A 27,210-nucleotide genomic window follows, 5' to 3' on the forward strand; every position below is an offset into this window, starting at 1 on the left:
TGAGAAAGGCGATAATGTGTTTCAGCCTGGGGCTGGGATGACGACATTCAGGTTTTTCCCGGGCTCTGAGCGCCTATGGACGACGTAGGAAGTGTCACGTTAGAGCAGAGATCCTTAGTAAAAGATAGAGATGGAAAAGAAGTTCAAGAAATGGTCAGACAGGCCACTTCCTGTAAAGGAATCTCTCAGGTTTTGACCTGCCATTTGAGTTCTGTTATACTCACAGACACCATTCAAACAGTTTTAGAAACTTTAGGGTGTTTTCTATCCATATGTAATAAGTATATGCATATTCTAGTTACTGGGTAGGAGTGGTAACCAGATTAAATCGGGTATGTTTTTTATCCAGCCGTGTCAATACTGCCCCCTAGCCCTAACAGGATATCATTATTAACACAATTGCCACTGTGCAATCAATATCATCATTTGAAGATTATGTGGGCATCCTCTGCTGTGATTTTCAGCCCTTTGACTCTTCCATCTCTCTTTCCTTATTCAATTAGTTGTATGTGGTTTATTGGCATGAAGTAGCCTACACAGGTGCATTTTGGCACAGCAGTATGAGAGTCTTGGATGAAAGTAGCCTAAGTAGTCAAATTACATACATTGTGCTATACTTCATTAGAAACAATGTATTTCATTAAGTCAAATGATTGGGTTAATTAAATTGCCAGTCTCTCTCTCTACCACCCACCCACCCACGCATACATTAATAGAATCGCCCAATAGTGTGTTGGAATAGGCTATTACAATAGAGAAGTGTTTCCAACTCTGGTCCGCGAGTACCCCCAACAGCATACATTGTTGTTGTACAAAAACATCTGATTCAACTTGCCAATGGCTTGATGATTAGTTGACAAGTAGAATCAGGTGTGCTTGTCCAGGGCCACAACAAAAATATGTACTGTCAGGTACTCGAGGACTGGAGTTGGGAAATACTGCAGTAGAGGATGAGATATACACTGACTGAGTATACCAAACATTAGGACCACTTGATATTGAGTTTTTTAATTTTTATTTAACCTTTATTTAACTAGGTAAGTCAGTTAAGAACAAATTCTTATTTACGATGATGGCCAAACCCTAACCCGGACGACGTTGGGCCAATTGTGCGCCATCCTATGGGACTCAGTTGCACCCACCCCTTTCGCCCTCAGAACAGCCTCAATTCGTTGGGGCATGGACTCTACAAGATGTAGAAAGCGTTCAATGGGGATGCTGGCCCACGTTGACTCCAATGCTTCCCACAGTTGTGTCAAGTTGGCTGAAAGCCGTTTGGGTGGTGGACCATTCTTGATACACACAGAAACTTTTGAGTGTGAAAAACCTAGCATTGTTGCAGTTTTTGACACAAACCCGTGCCTGGCACCTACCCATTCAAAGGCACTTAAATATTTTGTCATGCCCATTCACCCTCTGAATGGCACACATACACAATCCATGTCTCAATTGTCTCAAGGCTTAAAAATAATTATTGAAACTCTCCTCCCCTTCATTTACACTGACTGTGGATTTAACAAGTGACATCAATAAGGGATCATAGCTTTAACCTGGATTCACCTGGTCAGTCTATGTCATGGAAAGAGCAGGTGTTCTTAATGTTTTGTATACTCAGTGTATACATGTGTATGGTATCGTGAGCTTCTGAAATTGTGTCCGTTGCATAAGAAAATAACGCGGTATCTATATCCTTTGTATTGAGCGCTCCGGTGTATTCTGGTCAAGTGCTGGAAGTTGCATTGCAGGGGTGTGACTAGGCTACTTCTGCAGTCGGGAGGAACGTTCCCATAGAAATGCTTCTGTAGCGACTGTGTCATCAGGACCTCGCATCGCATGCATCTCGAGTGGGAAGGCCCCTCGTTGAATGATTTCAATTCAATACAATCGAGCGGATGCGCTGAACAGGGGTGAATCTCCATCACGTTTCCCGCGGAAAGACAGGCACCTGTGCGTTTCGATGGAGAGCGGCGAGTAAACTGAAGGGAGAGCGGTGGAGTTTACCCCCCTTCCCCCTTGCACCAAAATAAAACTCCTAGGTAAGACCAACGCTAGTCTTTCATCAAATGAATCCACTTTATTTAATGTTTGTGTGCTCGAATATGCAAACCCTTGTTCTATGAAGCGCCCATATGCCGAGTGTATGGAGACACTTTTTGTCTTATTATGTCTAACCTCTAGTTCTGCATGGATTGAGTTGTTATTGTCAATAAGAAGAACAATTATATTAATTGTATAGCATTATACCTTTATGAGTAGATCAAATGTAATTCCATTCTGTAAGCAACAATCGACCGAAACATTGATTTGCATCGCAGACAGTGACAGCTTCTCCATAAAGCTGGCCCATGCAATGTAAATATAGTACCATTATGAATAAGTATTATAATGGCGTAGAGGGGGTAACAGCATAATTGGACTGGTCACTAGCAACATATTGTAAATGCTATAGCCCACATAGGCTACTGATCCTAACAAAAGAAGATTGCCGTTTTGAAACTGCATTAAAAGTCCAATAACTGCTGTCGACTGTGGTAATTTGGTCTCGGTAATTGCAGAATAACTTTTAGTGTACTGCACTCTAACTGCAGTTGTAGTTTTACTGCACTCGGATTGCAATATTTTTTCGTAATGGAAAATATATATTATGTGTTGAGGCCACAAACGAATATTCACATTAAAGCTTATGTTTGTGTAGTGCCAAAACCCATAGAGGGCGTACTTCTTCCTGACATTGTTTATTTCCTCTACCTGACCAGTTTGTACGTAAAACATCCTCCTATCAGGCTGCAAAGGCATCGTTTTCCTCCTTAACGCGATTAAATGGGGGGCCGCCCAAATTCCTTTTTGATAAATAGTCATACTGTCTTAAACTAATTTTCTCACCACCATGATAGGGTGGCTAATGCGTTGTGTACAGCAGTAGGGGTAAACAACAGACTGGTGCAACCTGATTGGCTGAATGCTGGACACAATGTGTTAGCCACACTAGCAAATCAAATCAAAACAGATGTTATTGGTCACATACACATATTTAGCAGATGTTATTGCAGTTGTGACGAAATGCTTGTGTTCCTAGCTCCGACAGTGCAGTAGTATCAAACAATTCAGGGGATCTCGAGGTACATGCTCCGCAGGGCAATTTCTGGGGGAGGATTTTTTAAAAAACTTATTCTGGAGGCACACCATTAAAGCTAGTTAAGGAAGAATGGAGGATGTTTCATGTACTCGCTGGTCACGGGTGGTTAGGCGTGTATTGCCAGTTACGCTATATGCGTTGGGATGCCAAAGACCAGACGATATACTTTGGCAAGCCTTTGGGCTGTTTGTGAGAAGTAATCGAGTGACACAACGGAAGCCGTTCTTTCAGAACGACACTCTAGGTCGGAGCATGATCCCACGCTACCATTCTGAAAAGTTGTGATTGTTTGTTGATAGAAAATAGACTTGAATCATCTATTGTACCCAACAACCCACTCCCTAACAACCTATAGAAATTGACTGTGCGTGGGCTCTTCAGCACAAGATTGAACAAAATTTAATAAACTCCAAACTGCTGAAATAATGGCTTCGGAGCTGCTTATCAAAATCACTTGGGAAAAAAATATATACTTTTACATTGTCACAACCTGTCCTTGCCTTTGCTCTGGTATGAGACCTTTACAGAATTGGTTGTTGGGGCCTCAGGGAATAGGCCTGCTACTCCTGTCTGCTCGACCATTGATTTAACACCCACACACTCCCATGATGATGTGTTCCAAGCTCTCTGTTCCTGGGCTGGAGCTGGACAGAGTAGCTAGTAAAAAAGAAGGAAGCCTGTGCAGAATAAAAATATTCCAAAACATGCATCCTGTTTGCATTAAGACACTAAAGTAAAACTGCAAACAATGTGGCAATTAAATGAACTTCATGTCCTGAATACAAAGCGTTATGTTTGGGGCAAACACAACACATCACTGAGTACCACTCTTCATATTTTCAAGCATGGTGGTGGCTGCATCATGTTATGGGTATGTTTGGAATAGAGCAAAGCACGGGCAAAATCCTAGAAGAAAATCTGGTTCAGTCTGCTTTCCAACACATCCTGGGAGACAAATTCACCTTTCAGCAGGACAATAACCTAAAACACAAGGCCAAATATATACTGGCGTTATTTACCAAGACGACATTGAATGTTCCTGAGTGGCCTAGTTACAGTTTTGACTTAAATCGGCTTGAAAATTGATGGCAAGACTTTAAAATGGCTGTCTAGCAATGATCAACAACCAACTTGACAGAGTTTGAAGGATTTTAAAAAGAATAATGTGCAAAAATTGTACAACCCATGTGTGCAAAGCTCTTAGAGACTTAGCCCGAAAGACCCACAGCTGCCTCTGTCCAGTGTCTTTGTTCTTTTGCCCATCTTTTCTTTTTATTGGCCAGTCTGAGATATGTCTTTTTCTTTGCAACTCTGCCTAGAAGGCCAGCACCCCGGAGTCGCCTCTTCACTGTTGACATTGAGACTGGTGTTTTGCAGGTACTATTTAATGAAGCTGCCAGTTGAGGACTTGTGAGGCGTTTGTTTCTCAAACTAGACACTAATGTATTTGTCCTCTTGCTCAGTTGTGCACCGGGGACTCCCACTCCTCTTTCTATTCTGGTTAGAGCCAGTTTGCGCTGTTCTGTGAAGGGAGTAGTACACAGCGTTGTACGAGATCTTCAGTTTCTTGGCAATTTCTCGCATGGAATAGCCTTCATTTCTCAGAACAAGAATAGACTGACAAGTTTCAGAACAAAGTTCTTTGTTTCTCGACATTTTGAGCCTGTAATCGAACCTACAAATGCTGATGCTCCAGATACTCAACTAGTCTAAAGAAGGCCAGTTTTATTGCTTCTTTAATCATAACAACAGTTTTCAGCTGTGCTAACATAATTGCAAAAAGGTTTTCTAATGATCAATTAGCCTTTTAAAATGATAAACCTGGATTATCTAACACAACGTGCCATTGGAACACAGGAGTGATGGTTGCTTATAATGGGCCTCTGTATGCCTATGTAGATATTCCATAAAAAATCAGCCATTCCAGCTACAATAGTCATTTACAACATTAACAATGTCTACACTGTATTTCTGATCAATTTGATGTCATTTTAATGGACCAAAAATGTGCTTTTCTTTCAAAAACAAGGAATTTCTAAGTGACCCCAAACTTTTGAACGGTAGTGTATGTAAATTAGATATTTCGGTATTTCATTTTCAATACATTTGCAAACATTTCTAAAAACATGTTTTCACTTTGTCATTATGGGGTATTGTGTGTAGATGAATAAATGTTTTATTCAGGCAGTAACACAACAAAATGTGGAATAAGTCAAGTGGTATGAATACTTTCTGAAGGCACTGTAGTTATAGATGTTTATGCAGCTATAGCACCTATGTGGACTATAGGCAGTCCTTATTGGCTTCAGTTTGGGGCTTAAGCAATAACTAAAGTGTTCCCCAACGATAATAATAGATTGCATTTCCATAGTGTTCCCTGCTAGGTCTCAAGGGATGCAAGTGTCAGCGGAAGAAGGGGAGTTGTGTTTTCACCTTGATTGATTGAGCTGGTGATTCACTGTGAGGGGGAGGCCACAGTTTCAAGATTCTCCTATCCTCTGACGTTTCAAAAGCCCTGCGCCAGCTAGCTCTCGGTGGCTCCGCGGCGCGTTGTTGCTTTTAGTTAAAAGCACAGGGGAAAAAGCTGTCAAATGTGCCGGCGAAGGAAACTATATCAAAATCAAATTTATTTATAAAGCCCTTCTTACATCACCTGATATCTCAAAGTGCTGTACAGAAACCCAGCCTATATCTGGCAACCGAAGCGAATGCGGCGTGGCAGAGGCAAGCCGGAATAACCGCCACGCTAGGATAGGCTATTCCCTTTTCCCAGGCACTGTGGCAGCGATGCAGTTCATTTTTATTATGACTCATTGCGCGAGATTAAAGGCAAAGTTGATTTATTAGTTGTACCGAAGCCGGTGAGAAAGAAGAGCGAGAGAAGATGACGAAAGCACACTTGCTGTGATCGTTCTCTCTTTCTTGATCTCCCTCTCCCCTTCTCCCCCTCTGGCAAGGAGGAAGAGAGAGAGAAGCTGACAAAAGCACACACGTGATCGTTATCTCTTTTTTGATCCCCACCCTTCTCTCTCTCTCTCTCTCTCTCTCTCTCTCTCTCTGTCTCTCTGTCTCTCTCTCTCGCAGCACTGCATCCATTATATTTGATAAATGGTGTTTTAGCGTAGAGGACCAATAAAGGGAAGTTGTACACATTTTCTTCAGTAGGGGTAACACACCAGGTCCTGTTCTTTTACATTTGTACAGATAAGCACACATTTAGTACACACACACTGCAGTTTTTGTTGTTGACAGAAGATTGTCTTTGATAGTGCCAGGGCTCTCAACAGAAGGGCTGACTGACTAGTGTGTACTGCGTGTGTTTGCCCATGCGCTGTGTGGTCTCCCCTGCAAAGACACAGAGGAGCCAATCATGATGCTCTTTATGAGAGCCAACACAGCAGAAGTGCTAACAGGATACACACACAGTCTCTCTCTCACACACACACAGTCTATCTCTCGATCTCTCTCACACACACACACAGTCTATCTCTCGATCTCTCTCACACACACACACACACACACACAGTCTCTCTCTCTCACACACACACAGTCTATCTCTCGATCTCTCACACACACACACACACACACGCAGAGAATCTCTCTCTCACACACACACACACACACACACACGCAGAGAATCTCTCTCACACACACACACACAGTCTATCTCTCGATCTCTCCCCCCACACACACACACACACACACACACACACACACACAGTCTCTCACACACACACACGCAGAGAATCTCTCTCTCTCTCTCCACACACACACACACGCAGAGAATCTCTCTCACACACACACACACCGGCTGTGCTCTCTTGTTCTCTGTAGGCACTGTGTAGGGCGCGGTGTCACACAGCTCCACAGGGAGGGTGTTCCCACAACAAGCTTGCTTTTCTGTCTCTGAGTCGAAAGGTTATCCTTTTCATCGACAGAAGCAAAAGAAGTAGAGTCATTGAATCATTCAGAATAATCGGTCCAGAGTTTTCGCCATATTTCTGCTTGGCGCCATCTGCTTAATTTAGTATTATTCACTGATATTTGCTTCGAGGAATATTAGGAGCTATCATATAGTTCTTTTTCACCAGCTTGATATTGTATCAGCTGTGTTGCATTGGATTGATAAGCTAACGTAAGATAATATTACCTACTTGAAATATCAAGTTATACATTTATAGTTATACATTGAAGGTGTATTTGAATTGTACACTTCTACAGCAAACTGAATTGCAGCATACATAGGCCTATGTAAGTAAGTAAAACAAAAAAGATTGAAGTTAATGGTATTGGAGATGTGGTATACAATATTACAGTCAAGCAGTGTTAACAATGGAATCCACATTAGCGGAAACAACGCCACTGTCCGTCCCACGGCCGTTGTTTTTGTTGTGTTGACGAAGCAGAGGTGAAAAATATGCAGTACATATTCTGGTGTTCTGTGGCACGTGCAATGATGTCAGAGTGAAACAACGTCAGTAACAGAAATGGCAGTTTCACCATTAAGAACGTCAGTAACAGAAATGGCAGTTTCACCATTAAGGATGACAGCTTTAAGCAGTCTCATAAAGTAAGGCATATGGCTGTTGTAATATCTGTCAGTCCGAGTAGGGGGATTGTTTAGTTTGTGACTGGATCGGGTCGATCTGTCACTGACATGGCCTCTCGTCTGAGGCAGCCATATGCTGTAATCCTGATAATAGATGTTATAAACAGTCATGACAGTGGATGTCAGTGGAATTGAACAGAGCAGCTAGGCACTAACCAACTACTGTGTAAGGTTAGCCATAGTTTGTCATGAATGTTTATGACCTCTTATGTCATTATTATGCCCACGATATGAAGAGTACCAGTCAAAAGTTTGGACACCTACTCAAGGTTTTTTCTTTATTTTTACTATTATTCTACATTGTAGAATAATAGTGAAGACATCTACACTATGAAATAACACATATGGAATCATGTAGTAACCAAAAAAGTGTTAAACAAATCAAAATATATTTAATATTCTTTAAAGTAGCCACCTTTTGTCCTGATGACAGCTTTGCACACTCTTGGCATTCTCTCAACCAGCTTCACCTGGAATGCTTTTCCAACAGTCTTGAAGGAGTTCCCATATATGCTGAGCACTTGTTGGCTGCTTTTCCTTCCCTCTGCGGTCCAACTCATCCCAAACCATCTCAATTGGGTTGAGGTCGGGTGATTGTGGAGGCCAAGTCATCTGATGCAGCACTCCATCACTCTCCTTCTTGGTCAAATAGCCCTTACACAGCCTGGAGATGTGTTGAGTCATTGTCCTGTTGTAAAACAAATGATAGTCCCACTAAGCGCAAACCAGATGGGATGGTGTATCGCTGCAGAATGCTGTGGTAGCCATGCACATTAAGTATGCCTTGAATTTATAAAAGATCACTGACAGTGTCACCAGCAAAGCACCCCCGCACCATCACACCTCCTCCATGCTTCACGGTGGGAACCACACATGCAGAGATCATCCGTTCACCTTTTCTGCGTCTCAGAAAGACACAGCGGTTGGAACCAAAAATCTCAAATATGGACTCATCAGACCAAAGGACAGATTTCCACTGGTCTAAGGTCCTTTGCTCAGGTTTCTTGGCATAAGCAAACCTCTTCTTATTATTGGTATCTTTTAGAAATGGTTTCTTTGCAGCAATTCAACCATGAAGGCCTGCTTCACGCAGTCTCCTCTCAACAGTTGATGTTGAGATGTGTCTGTTACTTGAACTCTGAAGTATTTATTTGGGATATTTCTGAGGCTGGTAACTCTAATGATCTTATCCTCTGCAGCAGAGGTAACTCTGGGTCTTCCTGTGGTGGTCCTCATGAGAGCCAGTTTCATCATAGCACTTGGATGGTTTTGCAACTACACTATTAGTGAATATTAGTTGTAAAGTACCCATGAGATGTAGAGGATTGAGCAAATTCAGAATAGATGGGCCAAGTACTTTAGTATGCAAATTTGACACTACAACTGAAATGTTATTATGCTAATTATTTCCAGAACAAGGACTGTAATGCCACAGAGTTTTCAAACCTAGAGGTTAAACATCGCGATACTTCCGGGAAGGCATCGCAAAGCAGACTCGACAGACCCGACTAGAGTTTGGGGTTTGGCAAGTCAATGGGAGAAGTGACATTGTTTTTCTAAATCTAAAGGCAAAACCTAGATTCAAGCCAATGTATTTAGTTGCTGAAAATCTCATTACTACTGCCTTGTGAAAGTGACAAACTAACTCGTTTTCATTTTCGCCAAAAACAACTTAATATCGAAGGAGTGCCTTTGATTTGACGGCCTGCACATGCAGAGTTCGGCACGACACGACAGTTAGACCCAATTATGTGTTTCTGCCCTTTAACTATACTAGCTAACATTGCTATGACATGTATGACCGGGGATTTCTATTGGGGAAGCAGTTTTCTATGCCTCTTTATTTCAATTCTCTTTGGTAATTAGTTTAGCAAAATGCCCTCTCTAACAAAGCCCTGATACTTATTGGTTTGGAGAAAAACCCAGGATGCAGTACTTAATCATCATGTTCGGTGTCAATCACTGGAATCAATAGTTATTATTCCAATCCATTTTTCATTGGGCTTGACCCTGGCAATTGAAATTCAATATATGCCTGCCAATACACAGCACCAAATGACATTGTGTGGAGACCTTTTCTTCCTTGTCTCTCTGTCTCACTCAGAAGGGTTCACTAAGGAGAATAGAGGTTTTAGCCCACACAGCTTTTTGTCTCTTGCTTTCTGATGCTCACTTTCTCAGTCCCTCTATCTGTATCATTATTTCCCTCCCTTCCCCCTCTCTCCTCCCTCTCCCTTGTGAAAGGAAGCTTCCACTAGCCTGAACTAACCTGATTAAGCCTAGTCCAGATCAGTTTGTGAAAAGTCAGACTATAGATGAGAGAGACAGGCTGTAGTCTTCACAGCTGCCAGAGGCAAGTTTAGCAGAGCCCACCCCTCGCTCTCTCTCTCTGTGCTACAGTAGGACCCTACTAATGGCATTTCAGCAGCTGTCATTCGCCTGCACTGCGCCAGCCAATTTAATTATTTACTTGGGCTGCCCTGCATTTACAAATCGCTCAGCAGAATTGAGTGATTTCTCCCCTACCTCCTCATCCCCCCTTCTATGTCATTAGTGTAATGTTCCTGTTTACTCTAAAGTCATCCGCATACACAGGTTGGGTTTGCTTCTAGCAGAACTCGGCTAGGGGAAGCGAACATCTGTGCTCACATACTCCCTTATTAAAAGACCTTCGCTTTAAAAACAAGAAATATTACTGCTTGAGACGCCATAGCAACAACATAGCCAGTATACTTCCTCAAAACAATAGAGATTAATCAATAAATCTGTAATACATTTTGACATTTTTGGTGCAGATGTTTGGTACAGTATTTCTCAAGTGAAAATATGTGCATGAAAACTAGTCATCTTCCGTTGAATGACAACAAACACTTAAAGTTCCTACTCCTACTAGGAGTAGTACTGTTGACCAACCACCGCTGAAGGGGGTGTAGATTTCAGCTACCGAACTTCGACTTGCTACAAGAAAAAAAATAGTGTGCACAAACAGCCCAAAAAAAACCTGCCGAAGACCAAAACTAACAAAAACTTCTAAAGATTCCGTCATAATATATGTGTGAACAGTTTCGACTGGGAAACATACCGTAAGCTTAAGCCTCAGTCTAGACGGAGTTGCAGGGCGCTTCCAAAGAGGGGGAGGGATGGTGGGTGAATGACTCATACTGAGGCTGCCATTTTTGCTGTTTACTGCACACCAAATTTGCGATCGGAATTTTAACACCCACAGTGTTAAATTGAACACTTTCTTAGAAATGATCTGCCCATCTTAAATAGTGTTAAACCAGGGCTCTCCAACCCTGTTCCTGGAGAGCTACTGTCCTGTAGGTTTTCACTCCAACCCTAATCTAGCACACCTGACTCTAATAATTAGCTAGCTGATAAGCTAAATCAGGTTAGTTACAACTGGGGTTGGCGTAAAAACCCACAGGAGGGTAGCTCTCCAGGACCAGGGTTGGAGAAACCTGTGTTAAACTAACAGTTTTCAAAGTGTTGATAAACTAAAACCCCAAGAGTGTTGGGTCCATAACACCATGGGTGCAAATTACGACTTAAATTAACACTTTATTAGAGCTGATGCTGTTACACTTTCTCAGTGTTTGGGAATTAAAACGTGGTGTTACAATAACTTGTTTTGGGGTGTTGTTTTAACACTGTAGGGTGTAAAGCCTTATTTGCATATTATTTTAGAGGGTGTCTTTTGTGTGAATTTTAGAGGTACCAGTACCACCCATGACTGTGTGTGCTAGTGACAGACATGATTTTTGCAGTCCCGTATCCTTCACCGAGTGAGTGCCAAATTACATTATTTATGACAATATATATAAAAAAATTCACAATACCATACTTCGACAGCCTAGTTTTACTCTAATACAGTGGTCTGAAACTCCTGGTTTACAGGCCACATCGGCAAGTCACATTATGCTGGCTTGCAAAGTGTTATATAATTCCAATGGAATCCTTTGGATTCAACAATTGGAACTGTTAATCACCCGCAACTGCAGTTAAAAAGACTGCCAGGATAGGGAACATTGATAAATGAAATAAATCCAACCAATTACAGATTGGATTAGTTTAAAAAAATCTGTTATTTTTCTTTGTGTAGTATAAGATACATTAATGAATCAATGTGCATGCAGAAACATAGATATTAAAACAAACTATTCTAAAAAGCAACCTGCAACGAAGCCTGCTGGGAAATGTGATGTCTTTTTCATTCTGAGAGAGTAAATGGAAATGAACTCAACACATTGATGATTCCACTGTGATTCAAAGAAAACTTCATGTATTCACCTCATGTGGTGTCAATTTCAATCCCACTGGTGTTAAGCCCACTAGAATCAACACCGAGATTTTAACACCCGCAAATTTGCTTGTGTTGATATTGCGATACAAAAATATTGTGTTGTACTTTACCTTGAAAGACATGCTCTGTCTATATCCAATATTAAAACTTCTCTAATCTGTCTTAAAGGATCTAGTGTCATTATATGCATGCTAACCGAACACAGCATCTGCATGTGTCATGATCAGTAAATTGGTTGTTATGAGTGCTTATGGCAAGATTAAGCTGATGTCATGCTCAACATTGTAATACAGGCTTCTGGACAATAACCAGTTCAATAAACTGTAGTAAATAGAGCACTCTTTAGCTGTTACTTCTACTATGAATCTATGTTTTACTGTATTATGAAGGCATACATAAGTCTTTTTTTTATTTATATGCTGGCACAAGGAGACAGAAATATTTATGAATGTTTTTAAGTATTAATACACTATTGTATTATATATGACAAACCACCAATAATGACTTATGAATGTAATTATGGTATTTGTGCATTTATAAAGGATGACATTATAAGGGAGCTGTGAACTGTTATGAATGTTCATAGCATGTCTTATAATGCACTTTGAGTGATGAAGCGTCTGTATGTAATCCGTTACGAATGCACTTCTAGCCTTTATATGCACTTATAAAGGATGATATAAGGAGCACTTATGATTGCTTATACTGTACCTAGGATTACTCTTGTAATGTTTATGCTTATGCGTATAGTGCAATATGTATGTAACAGAAGCCATTATAATGCATTCATAATGCATTATACACTGGTGCATTCAACAAAGAACAAACTAGTGTTCTTTTGTTTTTAGGCTGGTGGCTGTACAATGTCCTCAGCACAGGGCAAGGATATATCGGACTACCATATCAGCGGTGAGTCTGTGTGTGTGCGTGGCCCCACGATGCCCCATCCATTCTGATGTTTCATGCTGCTTGGGCACACACAGCAGAGCCACCGATTCAGTCTGTTTGTGTGTGTCCTTAAGCCAACCCTTCATAAGAACACTTAAACAAGGCTTTGACATACCCACATTAAAAAGACCAAGGTATTCCATAAATTGCCTGTTTGCTGCTTTGAAAAGGCAATGTGAAACTGTCCGCTTTGGGCATTCATAATAAGTCATTTTTCTTAAGAGAGAGACGGCAGTAACAGTTGATAATGGTTCTTTCAAGTCGAATGTGTGAAATGTGTTTTTAGGTGCAAATGAGAATGCTGTTTTTGTTGGTAACGAGTCATCAAATGGCACTCATTGTGTTATGAATGTATAGTGTTATAAAGGTTTTATCAAGCACTTCTTCGTTTGATGATACATTACAGTAAATAGTGGACATAATTTGCTTAACAAACAAATGTTATTTCCCCTCAGTGGTCCGAGCTCCCCCCGAATGGGAGGTAGGGGTGTTCGTGGCTGGGTTCCTCCTGTTGTTGGCGGTGGCAGGAGTCAACCTCTGGAAGTTATGGAAGTCTGGCTCCTTTCCTGCACCCTCACCCTTCCCAAACTTTGACTACCGCTATCTACAAGAAAAATATGGCAACTCCTTCTCAGAAGCGCGGCAAAAGGTCAGAGTTTATTTAAAGTCCATTGATACAACATTGGGAGATAATGTTGAAAATACCAAGAATTCTCGGTTTAAACTTAATTCAAAGGATACCTACATAAGGACTTCATAGCACATTAGTAAGCAGCATATTCATAAATAAATCAATAAAAAAATCTTAGATGTATGGAAACCACCACTACAATACACAAGCCACTAACTTTATACATTTGGGGTATGTTGTAAACAGGCTACTTCCTATATTTGAGCTCTTATTGGTCCATGGGAGTCGAGGAAAATGTTGTAATATTATATTTTAGTCTTTAAGGGCGTAAACACTATTATTTCAATAGAACATCTTGAGTTGTTACATTGAAAGATACTGATCGAATTGGTAGTTTTGTTAACTTTTAAACATCTTTAAAAAAAAAAATGCTGTCCTACCTTTTGATGTTACTACCGAAACATACACATTAAAAGACTGTAGAATGGATGTGCCTTAAGCTACACCCCTACCAATATCACCAGGTGATGAGATTGTACCCCTCTCAAGCATGGTCACATGGTGAGTAGTCTGTCTGCCTGCATTGTCTTCATGTGTTTTTAACAAGTGTCACTACCAAACATCTAATATATGTTTGGGACTAAAATATATGTTTGCTGGGATGTACATTTGTTAGCTGGGGATTCTATAAAGTAAAAAATAAGTACAAGTTATCCAAACCAAAATGGACGGTTACAACTGAAACAATTAACACCATTTAGATATATAGAGGTGCCCTCTTTGTATCTGTGCCATTATGGTGTCTGTGACAGCACGGGCAGCGCCATTGAGGCTATCTCCATTTTTAAGTTGCATGTGCCATGCTCTACCAATTGAGCTACAGAGGACCACCATGTGGGTAGCGGACCAGTATCACAAAATGAAAATAATCCTTAGTGATACATTGACCCATCTTTTGCAATAAAAATACATCGGTGATAAATCATTTTGGGGGTAAGTGCTAGAGCTTGGCAATATGGAGCAAAACTCATAAATACAATACATGTAACTATTTTGCTCGATAACAACAAATACCAAAAAAAACGATGTATGGACAGTTACTTTACATTCGCGGCAGGTCTCTAGACAATTTGTTTCCAGTGCCAAGAAAGACAACTGAGGCGACAGCGTATATATGTTTTTATTGATTGCTACACTAAGGGATGGTACATTTCTTTCATGGGCTTAGATGCCACAAGAGCTCTTAAATCAAGGTAAAGGTCATTTCGCTTGCTAATATTCTAACTTATAAACTGATAATGAGCACCAAACACAAATGAAAGCATTATGTTAGCATGAAATGTCCCATCATTTAGTGTAGCAATCAATAAAAACATATGTTCTGCTGCCTCAGCCATACTGTCAATCTATCATCAATATGTCCACTCTTATTTATAGAGTTTATCTCATGATCCCGACAAAACAACTTTTGTTATTTACATTTACATTTTAGTCATTTAGCAGACGCTCTTATCCAGAGCGACTTACAGTAGTGAATGCATACATTTCATACAATTTCATACATTTTATTTTTTTTCTGTGTTATGTCGTGACCATGAGAAAATGTTCTTGTGATCCCGACAAAACAACTTTTTGTTATGTCGTGATCAAGAGATAAATAATTAGTGATCACAACATATCGAGGGAATACATTTGTAATTCATATGTCCTCTCTGGACTTACGTAGTTTACAGAGAATGGTGCGACAAACAAAAAACATCCAGTCGGCGGCAGCTCATTGATGAAAGAGGTCTAAGGAGAATGGCAAGAATCGTGCAAGCTAATAGGCATGCCACAAACAGAAAAATAACGTTGCAGTACAACAGTGGTGTGCAAAACGGCATCTCAGAACGCACAACTCATCTGTCCTTGTCACGGATGGGCTATTGCAGCAGACGACCACACCGGGTTCCTACACTAAACTATCAGCTATAAACAACAAGAAGCGGCTCCAGTGGGCACGCCATCACCAACGCTGGACAGTTGAGGAGTGGAAAAACATTGCCTGGTCTGACAAATCCCAGTTCCTGTTGAGTCATGCTGATGACAGAGTCTGAATTTGAGTCCATTGCCCCTTACTGTTTGGCGTCAATGGTACAGGCTGGTGGTGTAATGGAGAATGTTTTCCTGGCACACGTTAGGTTTCCTTGATACCAATTGAGCAACGTTTGAACGCCACAGCGTATCTGCACATTGTTGCTGACCAGGTGCATCGCTTCATGGCTACAGGGGGGTCCGACCCGACGTATATCATACGGATGTGGTATTCTACTGGTGATCTTAAACATTCTCCAATCGTTGTTGAGATCTATTCTGTGCAGTGTCAGACGAGATGTAAGCCAATGTCATAGGCCTATCGTCAACCAATCACATTTTTCTAATCCTTTTGAGTTAAATTCCAGCTAAACTTGAAGAGGACAGTTTGGCCTAACTACTTTCAAAAAGCTTGCTTCTGATCAAGAGCTACAAAAGAAAGTAAATAGCCATATTAAACTGAAAGATAAGGTCATTTCGTCAAACTTGTGTGGCTCTCCGGCCATGCTCATTAGTTGCTCATTCAACATGTTTGCTGTTACTTCACTTAACCTCCCTTCCTAACTGTTTTACAATTCCTGACACCAACCAGAACTTTTCCTTGGCCAAGTCTTCCCAATTTTTTATTAAATATCCACACATGTGGTCTCATTTCTGCATGACCAAAAGAGTAGGCTAGGTGCGCTTCAATTTGCAGGGGTGTAGTGCTGCCTGAGTGCCACTGATCACTGTTTGCCTGACATGTTGGAAGACATGTGCTGAAACTTTTTTTGGACACTTCTATAGAATGACCCATACAGAATATGCAGCCGATGTGCCATTGTTATCTTCATCATGGTAATACAATGACAGTTTGGCTGCTGCACAATGTTTATATCATATTATTAAATTCCCTTTAATTTGCACAACAAATCTCACTTTTGCCTGCTGTGCAAAGCACTCTGGGACATGCAGTGAAGAGGTCAATGGATAGCGACCAAAACAATGAAATGCCATGTAAACACCACCAATGCGTCCCCTCGTAGGAAATAGATCCAGAATCCCTTCATTGCTGCCCATCAAAATGTGCCTACATTTAGGCTATTGTTTATATGTGTAGTCACGCTATGTTGGGGTAAAAATCGGAGTATAATGTTTGTATAGATGTCAACCCTAATACATATGCATGTCATTGTCACCAATCAACTGCATTACACTTAAAAACATCTTCAACTACCACCACCTATTTCTATATGTTAGCTATGCTACTAAACTCAGCAAAAAAAGAAACATCCCATTTTCAGGACCCTGTCTTTCAAAGATCATTCGTAAAAACCCAAATAACTTCACAGATCTTCATTGTAAAGGGTTTAAACACTGTTTCCCATGCTTGTTCAATGAACCATAAACAATTAATGAACATGCACCTGTGGAACGGTCGTTAAGACACTAACAGCTTACGGATGGTAGGCAATTATGGCCACATGGTCTGGGGCGGTGTGTCACAGCATCATCGGACTGAGCTTGTTGTCATTGCAGGCAATCTCATCGTTGTGCGTTACAGGGAAGACATCCTCCTCCCTCCTTCCTGCAGGCTCATCCTGACCGGACACTCCAGCATGACAATACCACCAGCCATACTCCTCGTTCTGTGCATGATTTCCTGCAAGACAGAAATGTCAGTGTTCTGCCATGGCCTGCTAAGAGCCCGGATCTCAATCCCATTTCCCCCCAGAAATGTCCGGGAACTTGGGGTAACATGGGAGTGGGGTAACATCTCACAGCAAGAACTGGCAAATCTGGTGCAGTCCATGAGGAGGAGATGCACTGCAGTACTTAATGCAGCTGGTGGGCCACACCAGATACTGACTGTTACTTTTGATTTTGACCCGCCCTTTCTTCAGGGACACATTATTCAATTTCTGCTAGTCACGTCTGTGGAACTTGTTCTGTTTATGTCTCAGTTGTTGAATCTTGTTATGTTCAAACAAAATATTTACACGTTAAGTTTGCTGAAAATGAAGGCAGTTGACAGTGAGAGGACTTTTCTTTTTTTGCTGAGTTTAGTTTATATGAACGGGAGTAAGCGTATAGCTGAGATTTTTTTGAAACCCGAAAAGGAAAACCTCTAAATATTTTTCATCAAAAACAGCTAAGTATATCAATGTCGGATTTTAGTAAACTCCTTGTGGGCCTGTTAGAACATATAAACGATGCCGGATTTGACGAATATCCACTTTGTTAAATCAGCTTTTTTGAATAGGTTCCAATGACAGCGTCCTTCTTCCATCCCTCACGCAAGTTTTCAGACCCCTCAAGGAACATTTATTTTTGAGAGAGAATCTAGCACCAAATTCAGCTACTTTTCAGGCTGCCTTTGGAGAGTTTTGTCACCAGGAGTTTCTATGCTTTTGATAGCATTTAGCGACATTTCTATGGAGTGACACTTTTTCTGTATTTTGTAAGTGTGTCTACCTCCATCCATGCGTATATTCAACATAACTCACAAATGAAACTATGGTCTGTGAATATATACTGTAAATCTGTAAAAATATTTCACAAATTAAACCATAATTTGTAAAAATGTTTCATACATATTCCAAAACTGCTTGTGGATATTCATGCTGTGTTTACTGAATTTTTGATAATTCTTTTCCACTTTTGGATGTATTACAATCCACATGTGACTTGTTTCAGGAAACATATGTTGCATGTCACTACTTCACAGGAGAGGCATTTGAACGTATAACACTTTTAGGGGGGGGCAGAAATGCCTTCTGGAACATGTAAACTTTCATGTGCCTTAATTACAAACGTGTATGCCATCTGTAAATACGAATAAAATTGTTAAATTATGAGGAACCTTCCCGCTATCCATGATTGGCTGAGATAATGGATGGGCTGGACTTGCCGAGAGATAAGTTCAGATTGGTTTGCCATGTAGCATGCTTCTGTCTATAACATGAGCGGCTCAGTATGTGTAGACAAACCTTTCTACTGTGGATTTTTTAGAAAGATATCATGAAGAACTGCAAAAGAACTGTTGCTACTGCTCTCCACCTACTGGAGGAAAATCATGCCATGCTGACTCTCTCTGACTCTGAAAATGAATCAGAAATTCCTGATTTAGGTAAAAATGGTAAAAAAAGTTTCCATTGAACCAGACATTGTAGAGTCTTTTGATGACAGTGATGGGGAAGAAACTGCGACCAACAGTGTTGTCACTGAAGAAATTGACAGACTTTTGAAATCTATGGATGTCACGTCCTGACCAGTAATAGGGGTTATTTGTTATTGTAGTTTGGTCAGGACGTGGCAGAGGTTATTTGTTTTATGTGGTTCGGGGTGGTGGTTTATTTAGTAGGGTATTTGATCTATGTATTCCGGGGTTTTTGGGCACTGTTCTATGTTAGTGTATTTCTATGTTCTGTCTAGTCTTTTGTATTTCTATGTTTTGTTAATTGGGGTTGGACTCTCAATTGGAGGCAGGTGTTTTCTAGTTGCCTCTGATTGAGAGTCCTATATATAGGTATGTGTTTGAGTACTTTGTGGGAGATTATGCTGTGTATAGCTTTGTGCCTTACCAGCATGTGATTAGTCGTTGTGGTTTCTTTGTTTTGGTTCTCCTTCTTGTCCGTTTATAATAAAGAAGATGAGTGCACATTTCCCTGCTGCGTTTTGGTCTAAATCCGACGACAACCGTTACAATGGAATGCCCGATGGAAGCAAAATATGATAGCTAAGGAGATGGAGAAAATTATGGCGTTTGATTGCAAATATGCAGAGGAAGTTGAAAAGAGAACACTGAAGTCTGTCACCAGATTACATCTTCAAACTAAGGGCAACCATGGCATCTGTGAAAGAGAGGGAGAAGTGTTCATCGATGTATGCAGGTAAGAGTCTAGCTAGCTACATTTTCAGATATGAGTTTATAATTTTGTCAGAGTCGTTTCCATTGCAAGTTAAAGCGTACTGTCAGAGGGGACTCACTAGCTAATGTTACGTTTATGATCTGTGTAATAATATTATTTGTATGTCAGAAAACCATATTTATTGCTAGTTATAGCCTAATGTTAGTTAGCTAGCTAACATGGACCCTAGTTGGTTAGCTTTATCTACCTGCAGATTCATGCATGGTGGTTAGCTATGACAATCAGTTTGTTTTGCTAGTAGTATGGGTTGGGATTATTGCCGCTTTAAAAACAAATGGGAACTTGGAAATCTCCTCCTTCAGTGCAGTTAAGGCAACTGGAAACTCTGACTGGGAAAAATAGTTTTGAACAGTCATCCAACTGGGAATTCCAACTCGGGAACTCGGGTCTCTTTCTAGAGCCTTGACTTTATTAAAAAAATGTACCCCCTTTTTCTCCCGATTTCAAGTACGATCTTGTCTCATCGCTGCAACTCCCTAATGGGCTCGGGAGAGACGAAGGTCGAGTCATGCGTCTTCTGAAACATGACCCGTCAAACAGCGTTCCTTAACACCCGCCCGCTTAACCCGGAAGCCAGCTGCACCCATGTGTCGGAGGAAACACCGTTCAACTGATGACCGAAGTCAACCTGCAAGCACCCGGCCCACGACAAGGAGTCACTAGAGCACGATGAGCCAAGGAAAGCCCCCTTGGTCAAACCATTCCCTAACCCGGACGACGCTGGGCCAATTGTGCGCTGCCCTATGGGACTCCTGGTCACTGCCGGTTGTTACACATCCTGGTATTGAACACTGCGATGCAGTGCCTTAGACCGCTGCGCCACTCGGGAGGCCCCGGAGCCTCGACTTTCTGACCTGAAGATCACTGATGTCATGATTTGACCTCGTAGTTTTCATGCTCTCTCCCTCTTATTGAAGTGATCCATGAAAATAATTTTTCATCCAAGCAGGTAGCACATGCAATATCCCAGTATGCATCTGGCTCCACCAGACCCCCGCCCAGAGCCGGCCGCAGTGTAACGTGTGTCCCTCTGTCTCCATGGTGATCAACCACATTCACGTGCAATTGGCATGCTGACTTCAGGATTGTCCACCAGAGCTGTTGCCAGACAATTGAATGTTAATTTCTCTACCATAAGCCGTCTCCAAACTCGGCCTCACAACCACAGACCACGTGTAACCACGCCAGCCCAAGACCTTCACATCCAGCTTCTTCACCTGCGGGATCATCTTAGACCAGCCACACGGACAGCTGATGAAGCTGTAGGCTTGGACAACTGAAGAATTTCTGCACACTGTCATGTCAGAAACCGTCTCAGGGAAGCTCATCTGCATGTTCGCCGTCCTCATCAGGGTCTTGACCTGACTGTAGTTCGGCGTCGTAACCAACTTAAGTGGGCAAATACTCAACTTCGATGGCCATTGGCACGCTGGAGAAGTGTGCTCTTCACAGATTAATCCCGGTTTTAATTGTACGGGGCAGATGGCAGACCATGTGTGCTAGGGTTGCCAACTTTCTCACTACCAAATAAGGGACAAAAGGTGGCGTGCTAGTGCTAGTGCACGGTGCCACGGTGGTGTGGGTATGGTGTTGTGTGAATGAATATACAGTGTATATCATATTCTTAATCAATTGGAAAGGTAAAACATTTTTATATTCCATTCAGTCTATAGCTTTACTAAAACTGTATCATTATGTAAACTTATGTGAATAAACTTCAAAATAAATGATCAAAGAAATCACAATTTGGACCTTTTCACAGCAAAAACAAATTTTTACATTTAAAATGGAAAAGAGGGGCAAGTCACTCACCAAGTCTACTTTTTCCATAGATATTTTTTGCTGCTCTTGACTGATTCAAGCAGTCCTTTTGCATAGCCAGAGAGAAGTCCTTACATGACAAGTCACAGTTCACAGATATTTGAAGTTCATTTTTGATCAGCTCTGTCACAGAGCCTCTGTGCTGCATCTTTTTCTTGAGTCTGACCATTTAATGGTCATCAGAGAGAAAATCCTCTCCACAAATGCATTTGAGGCTGGCACACTGAGGACAAATGAGACAATCCTGAACATGTTGATCAAGTAGGCTTTCCCTTGGTTTTGGAAAACTGCCACCCACTTCTCACTGGTGGATTTTGTGGTATCCTGTCTGGCTTTCTGTATTTCCTCCCGGCGAGCACAAAACTCTTCATAGAGTTGGTCCATACTGACTGTCTCTGTCATTTTGAGAGCAACCCCCACCTGCTCCAGGCCAGTGAAGGAGAGCTCCTCATAGGGGCTGATCGGTTTCAGTTTCAACATTACATTTTCTGGTGAGAAATCAAACCACTTGCCAATGTATGTAATGACAGTGTCATAGAACTTCAAAGTCCTGTTGCTGCTTGGACCTTTGTGCCGACAATTTTGTCCATCAGCTGCTTGGTCTGGTATCCAAAAAGCTGTTCTGTTTCCGCTGAAGCATCTTCATTTTGAAATTTTGGACTTCCTTGTAAACATCTGTGATGCAGAGCGTTGTTTCCTCCAGCTTTTTTACGAGTTGGTCAAAAACACACCCCACGTTGTGGTAAAAGCACAGATAAATCTCAGAAGCTTCCGTTTTTTTCTTCATACTCAAAAATAGTCTTCAGTGCCACAGGACAAGTCCTCCCAAGGGACCTGAAGTACGAAGTAAGAGCTGGTCAGCTTTGCAGGAGACGATCGACAGCTGGATGAAGAGAGCCATCGTGTGCAAACATGTCGCAGAATTTCACTCCATTCAATGTCAACAAAGGCAACAAAAAATACACGCAGTTCCTCTCTTCGGGAAGCAGATACTGAAGTGGCTGTAGATCTTTAAAACAATTGTCTCAATATCCACTGACAGCTGATCGCAGGCGTGCTTGCAGGCATTATGAGCTATGTGTGCTGGGCAATTAGCTTTCAGAATGCGATTGTTGGCACTGCTCAATAACTGGTAAAAGGAGAGGTGTTTTCCAAAGTTGACATTGGCGTTATCTGCTGCATAGGCTGTGATGTGTGTAATATCCAGTTCATGCTTTTCCAGACAGTATTTGGTCCTAAAACATTCATTGTAATCATCTCCGCTTTCGTTCTTCCCAAGTGCATGTTCTTCACAACATTTGAGTCATGAAACAAAGCACCGTTGAGCTTAACAAGACAGTCAGTGCTGTTGTAGCTCAGTCTGTGTTTAACCGTATGGTACACATACGAGGCTTCACTTGCCGCGATTTTGTTATTTTCACGAAGAATGCACCGATATTGCTGGCACCCTTAGCTAGCGTGGCCTTCTTGTGCATTTCTGTGGATGCATGCTGAGTTTGGTCACTCTCCCCTCTGTGGCCAATTGAAAATTCCTGACGGAATAAAGTACAGAAAGCTTTCGTCGAGTCACCACTGACAGCCTTAACCCACGTCTTTTTTGCTTCCCATTGTTTGTTGTAGCGGCACAGTCTTTTCTTTTTTTGCAGGTTTATCCATATTTCCTTGATATGCCAAACCGACCGAACAACAACAGAAATTACTTTGCAGGAATTGGCGCGTTTACGCTATACTGTGATTGGATGAATATACGGGACAAGGGAGGTCCTGTATGGGACAAACCAATTTAGCCCAATATAAGGGACATCCCGGCTAATACAGGACAGTTGGCAACCCTAGTGTATGGTGTTGTGTGGGCGAGCGGTTTGATGATGTCAACATTGTGAACAGAGTGCCCCATGCTGGCGGTGGGGTTATGGTATGGGCAGGTATGAGCTATGGACAAGGAACACAATTGCATTTTATCGATGGCAATTTGAATGCACAGAGATACCATGACGCCCATTGTCGTGCCATTTTATCCGCCAGCATCACCTCATGTTTCAGCATGATAATGCATGGCCCCATGTCGCAAGGATCTGTACACAATTCCTGGAAGCTGATAATGTCCCACTTCTTCCATGGCCTGCATAGTCACCAGACAATGTCACCCATTGAGCATGTTTGGGATGCTCTGGATTGATGTGTACAATAGCGTGTTCCAGTTCCCGCCAATATCCAGCAACTTTACACAGCCATTGAAGAGTAGTGAGACAACATTCCACAGTCAATCAACAGCCTGATCAACTCTATGCGAAGGAGATGTCGCGCTGCATGAGGCAAATGGTGGTCACACCAGATACTGACTGGTTTTCTGATCCACGCCCCTACCTTTTTAATAAATATCCATGACTAACAGATGCATATTTGTATTCCCAGACATGTGAAATCCATAGATTAGGGCCTAATGAATTTATTTAAATTAACTGATTTCCTTATATGAACTGTAACTCAGTAAAATCTTAGAAATTGTTGCATGTAGTGTTTATATTTTTGTTCAGTGTATGTACAATGACATAATCCAAACATTAGGAGTTGGAGCTTAAAAGCCCTACAAAGGCATGGCGCCTCACGTACATTGCTTTGTTTTTTTGTTAAATGTCTGCGCAGCCAACATGCCCACACGCTCTATATATGTAATTTATGCTATGATCCTCCTATTCTATGGAATGCCCACCCCCCTCATATGTTATGTCTGTTAAAATGTTTTATTTGGTTCTTCAATGATGGAACAGATGAGATTAACTTTCATTCTATACAAGTAGAGACCAACAACATTTAAAGAGGAGCTGGGTTTGAGAGGCCTATGCTTCCACCTACTGTAGTAATAGCAGAGGTGTAGGCATCGTGATAAATAAGAATACACCATTTTCCCTTATATCCCAGCAAATAGACCAAGACGGTGATTTTCTAATGTTGAATTGTACCTTACATGGTGAAAAATACACATTGATTTCATTGTATATCCCACCAGGGGCAAATCTGGTGTTTTTAGATGGAATTCAAGCTTACAGAAAGATCAAATCCAGACAGGAACTATTTAGCAGGTGAACTAAATCATACATTTGATAAGATTGGCAGATGTGTCATTGTACCACAATTAGAATCCCTCCAAAGCATCATAGAGGATCTAGATACTTTTTCTAACCTCTCTGGATTAAAACCAAATGATAATGTATTGCATTACAACAAAATTCAACTTTTACATTACCGTGTAGTTTACGAATAAAATGGTCTGATGGGGATGTGGACATACTCGGTATACATATCCAGAAAGAAATAAATGATCTCACTCCAACACATTTTAATAGAAAGTTAGCAAAAATAGATAAGATCTTGCTACCATGGAAAAGAAAATACATGTCTATTTGTGGAAAAATCACCCTGATTAACTCTAGTCATATCACAGTTTACCTATTTGCTTATGGTTTTCCCTACACCTGCTTTTTAAATTAAATGAACAAAAAATATTCCATTTTATTTGGAATGGCAAGCCAGACAAAATTAAAAGGGTCTATTTATTTAACAGATATGAATTCGGAGGGCAGAAATGATTAAATATTAAAGCATTATAGACCTCTCACTAAAGGCATCAGTCATACAAAAGTTATACTTAAATCTGAAATGGTTCTCTAGTAAATTAGAAAAAATCGCTCACCCCATGTTCAAGAATGGCCTTTTTCCTTTATTCAGATTACAACTGCTCACTTTCGGTTATTTGAAAATGAACTAATCTCCAAAATATATATATATATATATATATATATATATATATTTTTTTTTTTTTTTTTTAAACAAACCTTAGAAAGTTGGTTGCAATTTCAGTTTAATCCACCTGAAAAGACAGAACAAATAATACAACAAATATTGTGGTTAAACTCAAATATACTAATTGATTAAAAAAGTTTAAACAAATAAAAAATAAAATGTTTAAAGGTATAATCTTTGTAAATGATATCATAAATAGGACTGGTGGAGTTGTCACACATGCAGCAAAAACAGACATATGGAAATGTCTGCTCTACCAAAAATTACAATCAATTGCAGCATTACCACAAAAATTGAAGAGGCAAGTGGAAGGGGGGAAGTAAGGAACTTGTCTGTTGGTCCTGCATTAAAGACCAAACATGGTTAAAGAAAATTGTGATAAATAAAAATATATACCAGTTTCATTTAAGGACCAAAAAATTGACAGCTGTGCCATATAAATGGCAAAATAGTTGGGAAGAGATTTTTTTATGTACCGATTCTATGGCACATGGTTTATGAATTGACAAGCAAAACGACGGCAGATTCAAAACATAACATTTTTCTATTTAAATGATTATGCAAAATTCATGCAACCAATGGAATGTAATATATATGGGGGATACAATCTTCCCAGCTCTGCAGATTCTGCTGTGAGGACGCAGAGTCATTAGATCATTTATTTTAGCACTGTCCATATGTAGCTCGTTTTTGGTCACAGGTCCAGGAATGACTGAAGAATTGCAACATTAACCTAGAACATAGCTGCAGATAGCAATACTGGGTGATTTGAAAAGCCATAGTCAATCAATCAATAATATAATTATTTTAGCAAAAATGTTTCTTTAATTTATCTCATAGTAGAAGCTATGAGTATAGAAAGGTTCAGTACTTTTGTGAAGCATCACAGCACAGTTGAAAAATAAGGCAAATAGAAATCCAAAATGGATGGTGTTAAGAGATAGATGGGAGGGGTTGAATGGAGCTGAAGGGTGGGACTAATAACAACAAAATAACAAATGTAAAACATACAGGGCCTGTCAAATGTTTATAGGTTCAGAAATGTTGTGAAATAGCACAGTTTTCAAATATAAATCAAACTGGGTGGACATCATAAATAGAGGAAGGCCAGGACTATAAACAAACAAAATATAACTATTGTAAAATAGATTGCGTCTGTAAAAGGTGTATAGTGTGTGTAATATGTATAAACTGAAGATAGAAGCGTAAGTGTTACTGTTTATTAGTTTACTCCAATTGGGTGAGGGGTGGTAGGGTTTGCAGGGAATAATAAAGGTATATTCTAAAAAGTGTATGTATGTGCATGCATACATACATACGCACACTTTTTAGTTATTAAAACTCGTTTTTCAATCTAAGTGTATGTAAACTTACAACTTCAACTGTACATGTTTAAACCAGAATATAGCGAAGAGGATTTGAAACAAAGAGTTCGATTTAGCTAACGTTAGAAGCTCAGCAACAGTCGATGCCAGCACCAAGAGGGCAGGTGACAAATACGGTGCCTAGATAGTTTTCCTGCAAGCCACCTATAGTGCATTCGGAAAGTATTCAGACCCCTTGACTTTTTACACATTTTGTTACGTTAAAGCCTTATTCTAAAATAGATTAAATAGTTTTTTCCCCCTCATCAATCTACACAGTGTTACTGTGTACCCCATAATAACAAGGTAAAAACAGGTTTTTAGAAATGTTGGCAGATGTAAATAAATGTGCTAAAAAAATCTAATAACCTGTTTTCGCTTGGTCATTATGGGGTATTGTGTTTAGATTGATGAGTAAAAAATGAATTTCATAAATTATAGGATAAAGCTGTAATGGAACAAAATTTGGAAAAGGTCAAGTGGTCTGAATACTTTCCGAATGCACTGTAGATAGCTAGCTAACTTTAGTTTATCTACTGAAACCCATATTGTGTATTGCTGGCTAACTTGCTAGTGTGTTACAGTAGGGGATTACAAAATATATATATAT

At 40.5% G+C, this 27,210-nt stretch overlaps 1 protein-coding gene across 1 annotated transcript in view; it reads left to right on the top strand.

Moving 5' to 3' along the window:
- Nucleotides 1-1,750: 1,750 nt before the first annotated feature.
- The window catches only part of syt12 (synaptotagmin XII), a 42,074-nt gene continuing 16,614 nt past the window's right edge, over nucleotides 1,751-27,210 (top strand). The window contains exons 1-3 of the mRNA XM_014123832.3: nucleotides 1,751-2,036; nucleotides 12,897-12,957; nucleotides 13,452-13,645. Coding sequence (XP_013979307.1) covers nucleotides 12,912-12,957; nucleotides 13,452-13,645 — 240 coding nt within the window. The 5' untranslated portion in view covers nucleotides 1,751-2,036; nucleotides 12,897-12,911. The remainder of the gene's footprint in view (nucleotides 2,037-12,896; nucleotides 12,958-13,451; nucleotides 13,646-27,210) is intronic.

This window comes from Salmo salar, chromosome 10 (genome assembly GCF_965601325.2).
Source record: "Salmo salar chromosome 10, fSalSal1, whole genome shotgun sequence".
Taxonomy (NCBI): Eukaryota; Metazoa; Chordata; class Actinopteri; order Salmoniformes; family Salmonidae; genus Salmo; species Salmo salar.